The 14,246-nt window shown below is 48.3% G+C and overlaps 2 protein-coding genes across 4 annotated transcripts in view; one reads left to right on the top strand and one right to left on the bottom strand.

The window, feature by feature from the left end:
• The window catches only part of LOC308585040 (uncharacterized protein), a gene marked incomplete at its 5' end in the record, with an annotated part of 39,679 nt that extends 30,224 nt beyond the window's left edge, over nucleotides 1-9,455 (bottom strand). For 2 of the 3 annotated variants that reach the window (XM_081190535.1, XM_081190534.1), the window contains one exon: nucleotides 7,854-9,163. In XM_081190535.1, the coding sequence (XP_081046661.1) occupies nucleotides 7,994-9,163 (1,170 nt within the window). In that variant the 3' untranslated portion in view covers nucleotides 7,854-7,993. Of the gene's footprint in view, nucleotides 1-7,853 lie in introns of all 3 variants that reach the window. The other variant, XM_081190536.1, reaches the window with a different exon arrangement.
• Nucleotides 9,456-9,577: 122 nt separating this feature from the next.
• CHST2 (carbohydrate sulfotransferase 2) lies at nucleotides 9,578-11,420 on the top strand (the record flags this gene model as incomplete). Its single annotated transcript, XM_081190461.1, has 1 exon — nucleotides 9,578-11,420. One exon carries the CDS (start codon nucleotides 9,578-9,580, stop codon nucleotides 10,901-10,903), a length of 1,326 nt encoding a protein of 441 aa, XP_081046587.1. The 3' UTR covers nucleotides 10,904-11,420.
• Nucleotides 11,421-14,246: the final 2,826 nt, after the last annotated feature.

Below are 14,246 nucleotides of genomic sequence, written 5' to 3'. Positions count from 1 at the left end.
ATAGAACAGTGAAAGTGAGGTGATCCCATCTGGGATATAGGGCTGAGCAGCCTACTGCCCCCACTGGCCCCTAACGGGACTCATGAAGTCCTTTAGCTGCTTACAAGCATAGGAAGCTGATGTTGAGCATGTCAGGCTATCAGCCTATCTAACTCCATATTGTCTACCCTGACTGGCAGCAGCACTCAGAGGACATTCCCAGCCCAACCTGGAGATGCTGAGGTAAAAGGTAAATGTAAAGTCCAGTCAAAGGCAACTGTGGGGTGTGGCACTCAGGGGCGTCTTGCCCATAGAGGCAAGTGGCGTGGGGCACCAGGGCACCAAGTTCTGGAGGGCGCCAGGGAAGAGGTGGAGGCGGAGGCTGGGCGCGGTGCCTCCCCGCATCAACTCGCTGCCCTTGCCCACTTCGCTGAAGCAGCGCCGCGCCCGGAGCCTCTGCCTTCCCCCCCCCCGGAGGAGCTGCCCTCCAGCCACTGCCCACATCCTCCAGCCCTGCAAAGCTGCCAGCAGCGCCGTAAAAAGGTTGGCAACTCTGGGAAATGGGGGGCGGGGCGGCGCTGAAGGGATCTTTGCACCACAGCGCCAGATATACTTAAGTCGACCCTGGTGACGCTCGTCTTGCTTTTCAGGCTGAGGGAGTCGGCGTTTGTCCACAGACAGCTTTCTGGGTCATGTGGCCAGCATGACTTCTGGCACAATGGGACACCGTGATGGAAACCAGAGCGCATGGAAACACCGTTTACCTTCCCGCCATAGCGGTACCTATTTATCTACTTGCACTGGCGTGCTTTTGAAATGCTAGGTTGGCAGGAGCTGGGACAGAGCAACGGGAGCTCACCCCGTCGCGGGGATTCGAACCGCCGACCTTCTGATCAGCAAGCCCAAGAAGCTCAGTGGTTTAGACCATAGCACCAACCGCTCCCTTAGATGCTGGGAATTGACCTTGGGATCTTCTGTGAGCCAAGCAGATTCATTATCAGAGTGCTACTGCCCTTCCTACTTCGTCTTTTGTATAAAATACAAGTGTAGATGGGAAGCTGACTCATGTTAAAAGGACTTGAGTCCTCTGGGGCCTGCCTTTTATAACTTCTTTCTGTGTAAGAAAAGTGCAGCTAATGTGTGGAGTGGCCCTTCACCTCTAGCAGTGGTGAGAGATGAAGGACAACGTAGCACAAATGTATTGGAGGAAGAATGAGACCCACAGTAGATACTGAGGGATGTTCCTGTGATTTTAAACCCCCCCACAAAATTCACAGACTACTTCCAATTAATGTGAATGTTTTGAAGAAACGTTATCTGCCCATAAATATTCAATAAGCAGAAAAATAGGTTGCGTTTGTTAGATAAATTATTAACTATTTCTTTTTTTTTTTAGCCTTAGTATATGCTAAGATCTGGGAAGAGGATCAGAAGTGTTTAGCCCAGAACGTGGTCCTTCAGTAAGTGAAAGCAGAATGGCCACAGAAGGTTCTGCTCTTTTTATTGGGCTTTGCTGGAAAGCCACATGGAAAATTCTCCCTGGAGCTTTTGAACGCCTGTTAAAAACAAATGTGTAAAAGTTATCTGGCAAACTGTGTCTGCTAGTATAAACCAGCTGTGGACACATCTGTAGCTAAAGAAAAGAGGCTTCTCTGAGGGGTGTTTTACAAAGTATTGGCCTGAGCAGTGCAGCAAGTGTTGCCACACAAAGAGGTGAAGACAAGTGTGATAAACAGAACATACATCCTATTTTTTTTCCTGAGCAGGTGGCCTACTAGTATAGTCAAGCAACACTGCCAAGTCCATTGTGTCTGAGTGGTACCTCGGGTTAAGAACTTAATTCGTTCTGGAGGTCTGTTCTTAACCTGAAACTGTTCTTAACCTGAAGCACCACTTTAGCTAATGGGGCCTCCCGCTGCCACTGCGCCACCGCTGCAGATTTCTGTTCTCAGCCTGAAGCAAAGTTCTTAACCTGAGGTACCATTTCTGGGTTAGCGAAGTCTATAACCTGTAGCGTCTGTAACCTGAAGTGTCTGTAACCCGAGGTACCACTGTAATAGAATCATAGATTTGTAAAAGATAAAAGGTAAAGGACCCCTGGATGGTTAAATCCAGTCAAAGGCGACTATGGGGTCGCGTGCTCATCTTGCTATTAGGCCGAGGGAGCTGGTGTTTGTCTGCAGACAGTTTTCCAGCTCATGTGGCCAGCATGACTAAACCACTTCTGGCGCAACGGAACACCGTGACGGAAGCCAGAGCACATGGAAATGCTGTTTACCTTCCTGCCACAGTGGTACCTATTTATCTACTTGCACTGGCATCCTTTTGAAATGATAGGTTGGCTGGAGATGGGGCAGAGCAATGGGAGCTCACCCCGTCGCAGGGATTCGAACTGCCGACCTTCTGATCAGCAAGCCCAAGAGGCTCAGTGGTTTAGACCGTAGCGCCACCCACATCCCTATCATAGATTTGTAGATTTGGAAGGGAACCCAAGGGGGCTCCTTCCTGCCTCATTCCCAAAGCCTATCATCATCATCATCATCAACAACACCCTTCATCATAAGATCTCAGGGATGTTCACAGAATAAAATACAAGATAAAAACACCCAGTAAGCGCTTACTTTGTGAAGAAGGTGTGAGGGATCCAACAGAGGTCTCCTTCCCAAATCTTTCTCAGCCTTGGGCAGTGGCGTAGCGTGGGTTGTCAGCACCCGGGGCAAGGCAAGTAATTTGCGCCCCCTAACCCGTGGATTCGCGCCCCCTAACCCTTACCCCCAGATGTTGCGCCCGGTGCGGCCGGCCCCCCCTGCACCCCCCACGCTACGCCACTGGCCTTGGGAAAGGCTCTTGGACCCTGCCAGAGCACCACACTCCTTCCCAAAGCCTGGTGCCCCCTTACCAGACTTTTGGAAGGCACCACAAGGGCTGGGAGGGGGGAACTTTTGGCCTTGCATAGGGTGCTATATGACCCAGGTCCACCCCTGTCCCTGGCCATTGACTACGCTGGCCTAGACTGATGGGAGCATCTGCAGGACAGCACATTGGCTACTCCTAGTATACAAGATGGAACAGTCACACCTAATGGATACATAACAAATGTGTGTTATGTTTGATGAATTTTATATTATGCTACTTTATATTATGCTCTCTGGTTTCATTTCTATTGAGTTTGTTTACATACAGGAATGTTGTTTATGCATTTGTTCTGCTATTATGTTAATCACTTGACATATTTTTATTGTACTGTTTATATATGCTTTTTTAAATCTATGATAAACTGCTTTGAGATTTTCGGATAGTAAGTGGTCTATAATTGTAAATAATAAATTAACAACTATTAAATGATAATAACCCCCCTCTCAAGATTAACAGTAAAAATGAATTGCTAACCCAACCCTAATTTTTCATGCTGGCTGTTGCTGCACTCCATGGGGACACAGTGGCTTGGTTTAAATAGAAGCTACCAATCTTAGGGGCAGGGTCTTCATATGAAGGGAGATAGAGCTGATTCCTAAATTTCTCCTCCAAGGAGCTACTGGTGGCGGTAAATGTAACATGGTGGATACCAAAGCAAGGCATAAATAGAATAAATTCATATTAAGAAACAAAAAAGAGAAAAGAAAGTTATAATGGACACATGGGAAATATAAGCTCCATGTTATTTAATTGAAATAGGAATGAAAAGGATGTTATTGATTAGTTCCTCCAACTTTCAGGGGAGTTTGTTACATAATGATTTCTGTGACAAGGCACCCCTTAAGGCTGCAATCTTAAAATGCACACTAGAAGGTAAGTCCATGCTGAAAACAGTGCTACTCCAGAGCAAACATGCCTAGGTTTGCACTCTAGTGCAAAATCCTAGTGACATCTACTCAGAAGTAACCTCAGGGAAGGTTACTCCCAGGTAAACCTTAGGTTGCACTTTTGAACTCTCTTACTTCTGGGAAGTAATCCCCAATGGGCTTATTTTATGAATGGGATTGTGTTCTGTCTATTTCCCTTTTTTTTTCATGGAGTTAAAAATGTTACAGTTAAAGGCAGTGGCTTGACAATGGACTGGTGTTTCTTTAAAACTGCCTGAATAAGGCACCAAATTCTTATTTTCTTACCAAGCAGGAACAATTTGGACACAAGAGGGGGCAGATGGCGAAAACAAGTGAATAATATAGTCTGCAATACAAATCTGAATTTTCCATTTAACCTTGCTGTTATGATCCACATATCCTTCTGCAGAATAGATAATACGATACAACACTGAAGACAAAACATATCCCAATATTCTAACAGAGAAGTCGCGTGTTAACAAAAGAAGACAGTTAAAATGCAAAGACTGATACATCTACGAAAGCTAGATCAATCATATTTTGCAGCTTACTGTTAATTCAGTGAAGGCAGAACTTCACATGAGCAAAAATGCATTTATGCAAGGAAAATGAGCCTGCTTCAGAAAGCTAATGAGGTTGCTGAGTCTGAGCCAGAACTGCATACAAAGCTAAGCAGGACGAAAGCCAAGGGATAAAGATTTGACACAGGACTTTGAAAGGGACCAGGGAAGACTCGCCGTAAGAGTGAAAAAGTGGGACTCTCTTAATAAAGGCAACTCTGTTACAGCAATTGCTGAAGTTTAGGATTAGGATATTACACTTCGGCGTACATATCTCAATCTGTGATTAACTGAACACAATGATTACCGGTAACACACTGTAAGCTTCCTTAGTCTGGCTATAGGAAGGGTGAGGAATCTGAAAATATCCCCTATGCAGGGAACATCTGTTGGTCCATCTCTGGGGCCCCCAGTGTTGGCGTCTGCGGGTGTCATGGTGCTATTGAGTACGGTACTTCCTTGGCTGCCCACGAAGCCTGTGAGTCCCCCTCTCCCACCCATTCACTGACCCCCTTCATCATGAAGTGGTGGTGGGGGCGTTATCCCAGAAACAGATAGAGGTGATAGAGAGAGAGAGAGAGAGAGAGAGAGAGAGAGAGAGAGAGAGAGAGAGAGACGTTTGGACTACTGGCCCTTGCAACGCTGATCTGAGCCGCGGTAAGCACATAAGGCTGAAACAGGAAGTGGGATGAGCATCGCTTTCCCTACTTCCTCTTTCAGCTCCGTGTGGTTTTCTCTTTCTCTTTTATTGCTTTTCTTTTGAAAATTGGATTTACAAACACTGAAGACCAAACTCTGTGAGAAGAGAAATTCACAGGAAAACAAACCCACAGAAACAACTAGCTTTGTTTCCATCCTCCTCCCGTCTGATTGGGCTGCAAGTAAGGAGGCAGGTGGAGCCTGGCTGAGAGCACACTGAAGTTGGTGGGACAGTGCTCCCCTTGGCCTAATGGACTAGCCTCCATTGGATGACAAAAAGCACAGATAAAAACTTACTTGGGCAAGAGATTCCTGCATTGCAGGGGGTTGGCCTAAATGACCCTTGTGGTCCCTTCCAACTCTACAGTTCTGTGATTTGATGGCAGGCTCGTTATGTAGGGGACGCGGGTGATGCTGTGGGTTAAACCACAGAGCCTAGGACTTGCTAATCAGAAGGTTGGTGGTTCGAATCCCTGCGACGGGGTGAGCTCCTGCCAACCTAGCAGTCTGGAAGCTCATCAAAGTGCAAGTAGATAAATAGGTACCGCTCTGGCGGGAAGGTAAATGGCGTTTCCGTGCGCTGCTCTGATTCGTCAGAAGCGGCTTAGTCATGCTGGCCACATGACCCAGAAGCTGTATGTTGGCTCCCTCGGCCAATAAAGCGAAATGAGCGCCGCAACCCCAGAGTCAGTCACGACTGGACCTAATGGTCAGGGGTCTCTTTACCTTTACTTGTTATGTAGAGCTCCCCTTGCCCCCAGCATTGTGTTGTCTCCAGGAAGACTCCTGGATAAGAAATGGAGCACTGAACAGATAGACTCGCTTGACAAGACCAAATGTAACCAGAGGTAACTTTTCCCAACAGGAGGAGGTGGGACTACCACTGGTTTGAGGATAATGCAACTAAAAGAGATATTAAATCAGAAGATTGGTGCCTGAAGTGAAGTGTAACCCTAGTTTAAATGATATTTCTTTACAGAATAACATTTTAGTTCAGGATAATCCAGAAACAACCGGAATGCAAATGGTATGTTTGAAATATGTGTAAATGTGGCACCCGGATCTCTATGTTTACAGAGAATAAATATTTACTTCCTTAAACAATGAAGGTGAATGCATCAAAACCACAATGCATGCCATGTGAGACACAAAGGAAGCAATTTAAAATCTGTGTAAGCAAATGAGGAATAGTGAAAGCCTCTTTATACTCAGATTAAATAAAGCGTTGTAGGATAGCCTTGTAGTGATGAAGAGGAAAATTGCAAGCTGGAGGGCAGGTGAAATGTTGAGGGCCTTTGCAACTGGCAGAATATGTGAGTCTGAGTTACATTCTAAATCCAATACCATAAGTATATTATTCCTGGATGTGCTCATCAAAATCTAGGTTTTTAATGTATAATGAATCCATACTGTTTTCCAGCAAGCATAGCCTGAATTAATAGTATAATCTTGCATACCTGTGTCGGGCGGTTTTCCTTTTTCAGTATGGTAAAATTTATATCTGTATCCAGGCAGCACCGAAGTTCAAAGAGACAAAACAATGTAGTTTGGACCACAAAGGGTTCTCTTTCATTGGATTTGTGTGTATTTTGAAGATGCACCCCCCCCCGAAGATGCAATTTTAGAGTGGGTGTATGCATGTAATAAATGACGTTCTACATGAATAAAGGCTGGATCCAGACTTAAGCCATGCTTAGAGTAGACCCACTGAAATTAATGGGACTTTAAGTTAGCCCAACCCTATCCACCCGCATCCCCTTATCACATACATACTATACAGACCTGATTGCATTGCATTCAGGGTTGGACACAGCTGTTGCATGAAAAACTTAAGAGATGCAATATTACAGTGTGGGAACATCTTCCCTTTGTTTCTTGTTTACTTCACTTGATGGCTAATATACGATACCTCTGCTTTTGGAATGTCTGCACTGACTTTTCAGTCTCATCTTTCAAAATGTTCACAACCACCACCATCTCTGGAGCGAAGTTTCGTTGCGGCCAACTCAGTGCATCTTATGGAATATCCTATAATCCACAATGCCTCAAATAACCTGTCAGCCTTTAAAGTGCCTCGTTATTCTTTTCTGGGGGGCAACAGGCAAAAAGCGCAATCTTAGGATAGCTGTCCGGCCCATTTTAATTAGGAGAAGGGCTGAAGCCCAGGGATAGATGCTCTGGATGCAGAAGGTCCCAGGTTCATTCCTGACATCTGCAGGTACAGCTGGATAAACCCCCTGCCTGAAACCCTGGAGAGCCACTGCCAGTCAGTGTAGACATTATGGGGCCAGATGGACTGATGATCTGGCTTGGCAGATGGCAGTTTCCTATACTCCTAAGCAGCAAAAGCATCTCAAGGATCATCTCACTCTCAGCAGTTTCTTACATGAACATACCACATCTTTCAGGCTGCAATTCTATGCACTCTTTCCAGAGATGAAATCCCACTCAACACAGTGGGACTTACTTCTGCGCAAACACGCCCAGGAATGTGCCGATAGCAATCTTTTGCAGGTGTGCACGAAATTGTTCTGCGTTTTCAGCTTGCCTGTCTGCCTGACTCTACCGTATCCTGCATGAGTTTAACACGGTTGTTTAGAAACAGCAACGATTTTGTTGCTGGGGCTGTTTTTCACGAAATGTATATCCCGCTCGGTTGTAAGGAAACCCCAAAGCTGTTTATATAAAAAGAATGCAACAATGAAATTACCGCCACTTCCCCAAATAAAAATATTAAAAGCAACTATTTAAAGCATTCGAAAACAATTAAAACCAACGGTAAATTAAAAACCTGATTTAAACGCGTGTCAACATTCCACACGTCTACTGCTGTTCATGCCGGTATCTTGCGGGAGCAGCAGCAGCAATAGGAACAGAGGCGCAGGACGAAACTTTTCTAAAAAGAAAAGCGGAATCTGCTCACTAGATTCCTTATAGAACGGGACTGTCTGACGCGAGCATGCTGGCCTGCGTTTCCTTGGAAAGAAGCAGCAGCGGAAGATTCCTTTCGAGCCTTACAGAGAAGCTCAGCTGGCTGCACTTTGGGAAAACTTTCCCCAGCGCCCATCTCCCAACGGAGGGGATTGTGTGGCGGGGCGGACTGGAGTGGGAGCAGGCGGCACGCGGGCGGGAGGGGGAGCCCTGTGGCGATGCGGGCAGCCAGCTGAGCAGAGCTGCCCTTCCTTGCCAGCCGGCCAGCCAGCCAGCCAGGCAGGCTCCGCGGCAGAGCCTTAAACACTCAGCAGCATCCCTGACCCGGGGAAGGGAGGGGAGGGGTAGGGGAGTCAGCGGCAAGAGTGGCAGGCGCGGCATCCAATGAGGAGGCCCGGAGAGGGCCGCGGGGGCCGGGCGCGGGCGGCTGCGTTGGAGGCTGCAGCTCCTCGGCCATTCAGCAGAGGGGGAAGCGAGCCGGGCGGGCGTCGCTGCTGAAGCGCCGCTGCTATTGCCGCCTCCGCCGCTGCTGGTGCCTCTGGGCTCCGATTGCGTCGCGCTCTCTGCCTGGCGGGCAAAGAAGTGCTTCGCTCCCAAAGTCTCCATGGGCTGGCGATGGAGCGCCGCCGCCTGAGCATTGCAGAGACCTCGCCGCCGGCTGCTGCTGCTGCTGCAGGGAGGCCGGTTCTTCCTCCTCCTCCTCCTTCTCCTCTTCTTCCTCCCCTCCGACTGGATCGAGTGCCTGGCAGGCGCTTGGGAGCGATGGGCAGCCGCGGCGGGAGCACGCAAGTCGGAGGGATCTTCTCCAGCGAGCCGTTCGCATCGCCCTAGCGGATCCCCGCATCCGGCCTCGTCTCTTTCCTCTTCCTCCGGCCAGAGCCTCCTGGACCAGCCCGCATCGGCGCAAGGCAGGCAGGCGGGTGGGGGACCCAGGCTGAGCCAGGCGCGCAGAAGGAGGGAGCCTCGGCTGCTTCGCTTGCGCCCGCCACCCACTCCTAGGAAAACGAGCCGAAAAAAACCAGGCGCAATGCACTTTTCCGGATATCGGCGGCTCGACGGGGGCCTCTGCAACTTTCCCCGCTCCCCTGGCTCTGTCTCCGCTCCCCGCCTGGCGCTTGGGCTGCAGAGCGGAAACTCCTCGGGCTGGCGGAGGAACTGACTGAGCACCATCCCTTTGCTGGGATGATGCGTTAACTTGGTGCAGAGCAGTCCCCTCCTCCGCCTCCTCTTCTGCCTCCTCTCTGCCCGCTTGGCTGGGCATCTGCTGGCACTGGGGGGGCTGCTCCCAAGTCCTGCGAAGAGAAGAGCTTGGGAAGGTAGCTAGGGAACAGCGGCTTCTGCTTCCACAGAGCCCTGGGGGGAGCTGCCCCATGCCCAGCAGGGTGCAGTGGGCACCCAGGAGAACAGCGGCGACGAGGGGCTGCCCCCAAGGACAGCCAGCTTCCCTGAGAGACATGGACATGCCCTCTCTGCCCGGGAGAAAGCCCCTGGGCGTCCGGACCCACCTTGGCGCAAGCGCCTGCCTGTGATGTGCAACAGTTGGCAGGGCTGGTTCCCCCGCCCTGGCTCCAAACCGCCGCCAGCATGAAGGTGTTCCGCAGGAAGGCGCTGGTGCTGTGCATGGGCTACGTGCTGCTCCTGCTCCTGACGATGCTCAATTTGCTGGACTATAAGTGGCACAAGGGGCCTCAGCAGTGCAGCGAGCCCTCGCCCGCCCGCCGCACAGCTTACCCTCAGCAGCTGCCTTATTACACCTACCAGTCGCAGTCGGACACTCGGGCCCTCTACGGGCCCCCCGTGCCCCTCATCCGCAAGCGGCAGCTGGTCTACATCTTCACCACGTGGCGGTCGGGGTCCTCCTTCTTTGGGGAGCTCTTCAACCAGAACCCGGAGGTCTTCTTCCTCTACGAGCCGGTGTGGCACGTGTGGCAGAAGCTGTACCCCGGCGACGCCGTCTCCCTGCAAGGCGCGGCGCGGGACATGCTGAGTTCCCTGTACCGCTGCGACCTGTCCGTCTTCCAGCTCTACAGCACGGCCGGGGTGGGGAAGAACCTCACCACGCTGGGCATTTTCGGGGCGGCCACCAACAAAGTGATCTGCTCCTCGCCGCTCTGCCCAGCCTACCGCAAGGAAGTGGTGGGCATGGTGGACGACAAGCTGTGCAAGAAGTGCCCTCCGCAGCAGCTGCACCTCCTCCAGGAAGAGTGCCTCAAGTATCACACTCTGGTCATCAAGGGCGTGAGGGTCTTCGATATCGGAGTGCTGGCGCCGCTCATGCAAGACCCTTCCTTGGCTCTCAAAGTCATCCACTTGGTCCGGGACCCCCGCGCAGTGGCCAGCTCCAGGATCAAGTCCCGCCACGGGCTGATCCGTGAGAGTCTGCAGGTGGTGAGGAGCAGAGACCCCCGGATCCATCGCATGCCCTTTCTGGATGCTGGCCACAAGCTGAACAGCAAGAAGGAAGGGGGAGGTGGCTCTGACTACCACGCCTTAGGGGCCATGGAGGTGATCTGCGGGAGCATGGCCAAGACCTTGCAAACTGCGTTGCGCCCGCCTGACTGGCTGAAGGGTAACTACATGGCTGTCCGCTATGAGGACCTGGTAGTGGACCCCATCAAGACTTTGCGGCAGGTGTACGGGTTTGTCAACCTGGCGGTGAGCCCAGAGATGGAGAAGTTTGCTCTCAACATGACCAGTGGGCCTGGATACTCTTCCAAGCCCTTTGTGGTTTCTGCCAGGAATGCTAGCCAGGCAGTGAATGCCTGGAGGACAGCGCTAAGCTTTCTGCAGATCAAGCAAGTTGAGGAGTATTGCCACCAGCCCATGGCCATTCTAGGCTATGAGAGAGTCAACGGCCCAGAAGAAGTCAAGGACCTCAGCAAAACCTTGCTCAGGAAGCCAAGGTTGTGAATGGGCTGCACGCCTTCTGCAGAAAAGGGGTTGGATTGGAGAGCAGGTTACAACTTTGCCGAGAATTATGTTTACCTGAGAGACAGAGAGCAAGCAAAACGTGGCTCTTTCATGAGGACATATCATTGAAGAAGACCACCACAATCCTCCAGGGACTATTGAGGATAACATACATCCATGTTTCTCCATTGCTGGGCTGTCAATAATTTAAAACACACACACACACACCAGTGAGTATTTGTGAGGCCTCTTTTCTCTCCCAAAGTGTGCAAGGCACGTGATTCAGTATGTACCAGAACCTTTACATACATACTTCTTGTTGTGATGGTGATCATGAAGGACTTGCACAATTGCTGAAGCAGTGTTTTTTTTTGTGGGGGGAGGGTTGGGGCAGCAAGGAGGAAGGTAAGGTGGGGGAATACTCCGTAAAACAGAATTCAGAGGACTGGACTTTTGTATAAATGTTTAAATGTGATATTAATAAAGAAATCAATAAAAGATGCTGATTTTACAATGACTTAACTGTTTGGGAGGTTGCACATATCGATTTCCGCTCATTTTGAATCTACAGGGCATTGCTACAGAAATGTTGCTTGCGTTTGTTGAGATAGCAGTTGGAAAAGCGTGGATTGCGTGTGGCTGTGCATTTTACAATGCAACCATCCCTACGAAAGTTAGGGATGTTAAAAAGTACCGGTACCCCTAACAGACTCTGTGCAGGTGGAGGTTTTAATGGCAGATAGACATAATTGCAGGAACTTTTTAGTAAATACTCTCAGGTTGAGGAAAAAAAGTAGAACTGAAATAGTTTTAAACTTCCATAGCGATAACATTACAGCCTTTTGCCAATCTGGCAGTATTTGTATTTGCCTTGAAGTTTGGAGGTTGCTGTATGTACATAGTTTACAATGATACCTATTTCAGTTGCGAAATGGAAACAGCTTTTTATAGATATTTTTGTCATGGCATCATTAGACAAGTGTCAAAAGGAAGCAGTGACACAAGAGGCCATTTCTCTGTAGAAAGCTCAAATCACGTTGCAATGTTCTTCTCTTGCATGCACTGATAAGGTGTATTCTGTGAAGCGAAACGTATTGTTCTTACTATGAAGTGATGGGTAAATCCCAGAGTCATTACCATAGCAAGGTTTTGGAGAGACACCCATCCACTGTGATATTTGCAGCCTCTTATAATCATATCTGATAAAAGTGAGAGACTTTCAGCCTTACTAATTTGCTGGAGGAGCCTGTTTTTTTTTGCAAAAATCCTAAACAATGTCCTTTGATGTGCAGACTGTAGCTACCGTACTTTGTTTCAGTCTTGTTCATTGTTCTCCAAGTGCTTTCTTAAATGAAAATAATTTCTTACAAGGTCTGAGGCTTAAATGAAATCAAATTGTCTCCCTTCTATACTGTGTCAATTAATGAAAATGGAGCTTCCCAGGGACATTGCCTACTTAGATATTGTGCCGTGAGACAACAGAGATAATTTCTCCAGGGAATATAATGATGAGATCTAGGAAAGCTATTTCTAGGAGTAAGGTACTGAAGAGCGATTGTCTGTGAAAGCTGTGATAAAGTTTCTTATCCTAACAATGAATTTTAGGTTAAAGAAACAGATGATAGACAGACTGCTGAGCTAATATTTTCATAATAGTACAATTGCAGCTTGGGAAAAGAAGCAAATGCTATCTTAAGTCTGCAGCCCTATTCTTACTTGGGAGTAGGCTCCGTTCAGCCCAGTGGGACTTGATTTTCTTAATATTCAAGTTTGGGATTGGGCTGCAAATTAGCCAGTTTCATACAGTGAAGAAAGCAGCAAATGCTGCTGATTATTTTCTAATGATAGTCCTTCATAAGAACTGAAATAATTACTATTGGCTCACCAACAGCGTGAGAAGAAATGCTATTGTGGCAGCTCTGCTTGTAAAACAGAGTTTTAAAAATAGTCCTAATGGAAAGCTTCTAGAGTTTGAACACATCTCTGGGGAAACTGAGTGGTGACTTCAAGAGTTAATTATCAACAACATGTATCTTAATTGAATTATCCTAACAGCAGAACTAAGTGCCTGTTACCACATCAGTATTCCAGGTATTAACAGGATCCCAAGCATTTTGTATGAGGCTGTTTGCCTCACTTCATTTCAATTCCACCTCCAGAGGTACCATTTGATTTCAGGCAATTAAGCCTGCAGTCCCATCTGCACTTATACTTGGGAGCAGGTCTCACCAAATTTAATGGAATGTACAACTTAGCTTCTGAGAGTAGACATGCCTAAGATTGTGCTGCTAAATAGTTTTTCCCCACCTTGGTCACCTACTATTCCATTAAGTGCCTCTCTTCTTCCATTGTATACATCCAGTTCTACCTTTGCCAACCTGGTGCCTTCCTGATGCTATGGACCACTGCTCCCATCAGCTGTGGGAGTTGAAGTTCAAAACATCTGGAGGGCACCAGGTTGGTGAACGCTGTGCTGATTCACGGCTGATGGATGCACTCTGTATCCATAAGGACTGAGATTAAGGAGGTGAGCTCCCTCTACTGGGATTGTGGTGCCTTTCTGCACTCACTGCCATAAGGAGAGGATGCCAGCTACTCTTCTGAGGGCATTGCCTTGAAGAAAGAAGTCCTGCTGAGTCAAGTGCTAAGGGACTTGGAATATTGGTTTCTGGCTTCCTTCTGCCAGCGGTTCTGCCTCCCTAAGACCAAATCTCATTCACCATTCTTGGCCAGGAACAGGTGCTGCATTGTTGGGAAAAATGATTTTATTCTCGAGAGCACGATAAAAAGCATTCACACAGCATATTATGTCCGAAATGCTATTTCAACCTACCATTCGGAAATGTACTTCTGATCCTCAAATAGTTTCCTCCCCACATCCTGTTCAAATGCTCTCCACCAGAGAGATTTTAGATGTGATACATTTGCTGTAGAAAGCTAAGATCATCTCTAGGGGGAAAGGGGGGGGGGCAGGAAACAACAGCACCAGGTAGGACAGGTTTAACTAGGTGGCATTGGATTTTGAGTTTTATCACTGAAGTGTATTAGAAAAGGATATAGATAACATGGATAAGTGAAAGCATTTTGTGTATTTATTTATAACATACCTATCTTTCAGGGCAGGTAGTAACTTTGCTTCCTTATTGCATGCAGCCTGGTGTAATTCCTGTTTGGCTGATGGGAATCTGGTGTGGAGGGATAGTAACTTGCCCAAGGCTTATTGGAACATAACTGTTATGAGTTGGTGGTGGGGTAGGCTGTATGTCTGAGACCCTTCTAATTCCTGGGTCCAGGATGGATTCAATTCCTGGAATAGCCAGGCTAGCTTCCTGGTGAAGTGATG

This window comes from Podarcis bocagei, assembly GCF_964188305.1.
Source record: "Podarcis bocagei genome assembly, chromosome: 4".
Taxonomy (NCBI): Eukaryota; Metazoa; Chordata; class Lepidosauria; order Squamata; family Lacertidae; genus Podarcis; species Podarcis bocagei.
Note: the sequence above shows the minus strand (reverse complement) of the source record. Positions and strands in the feature narration are given on the sequence as shown.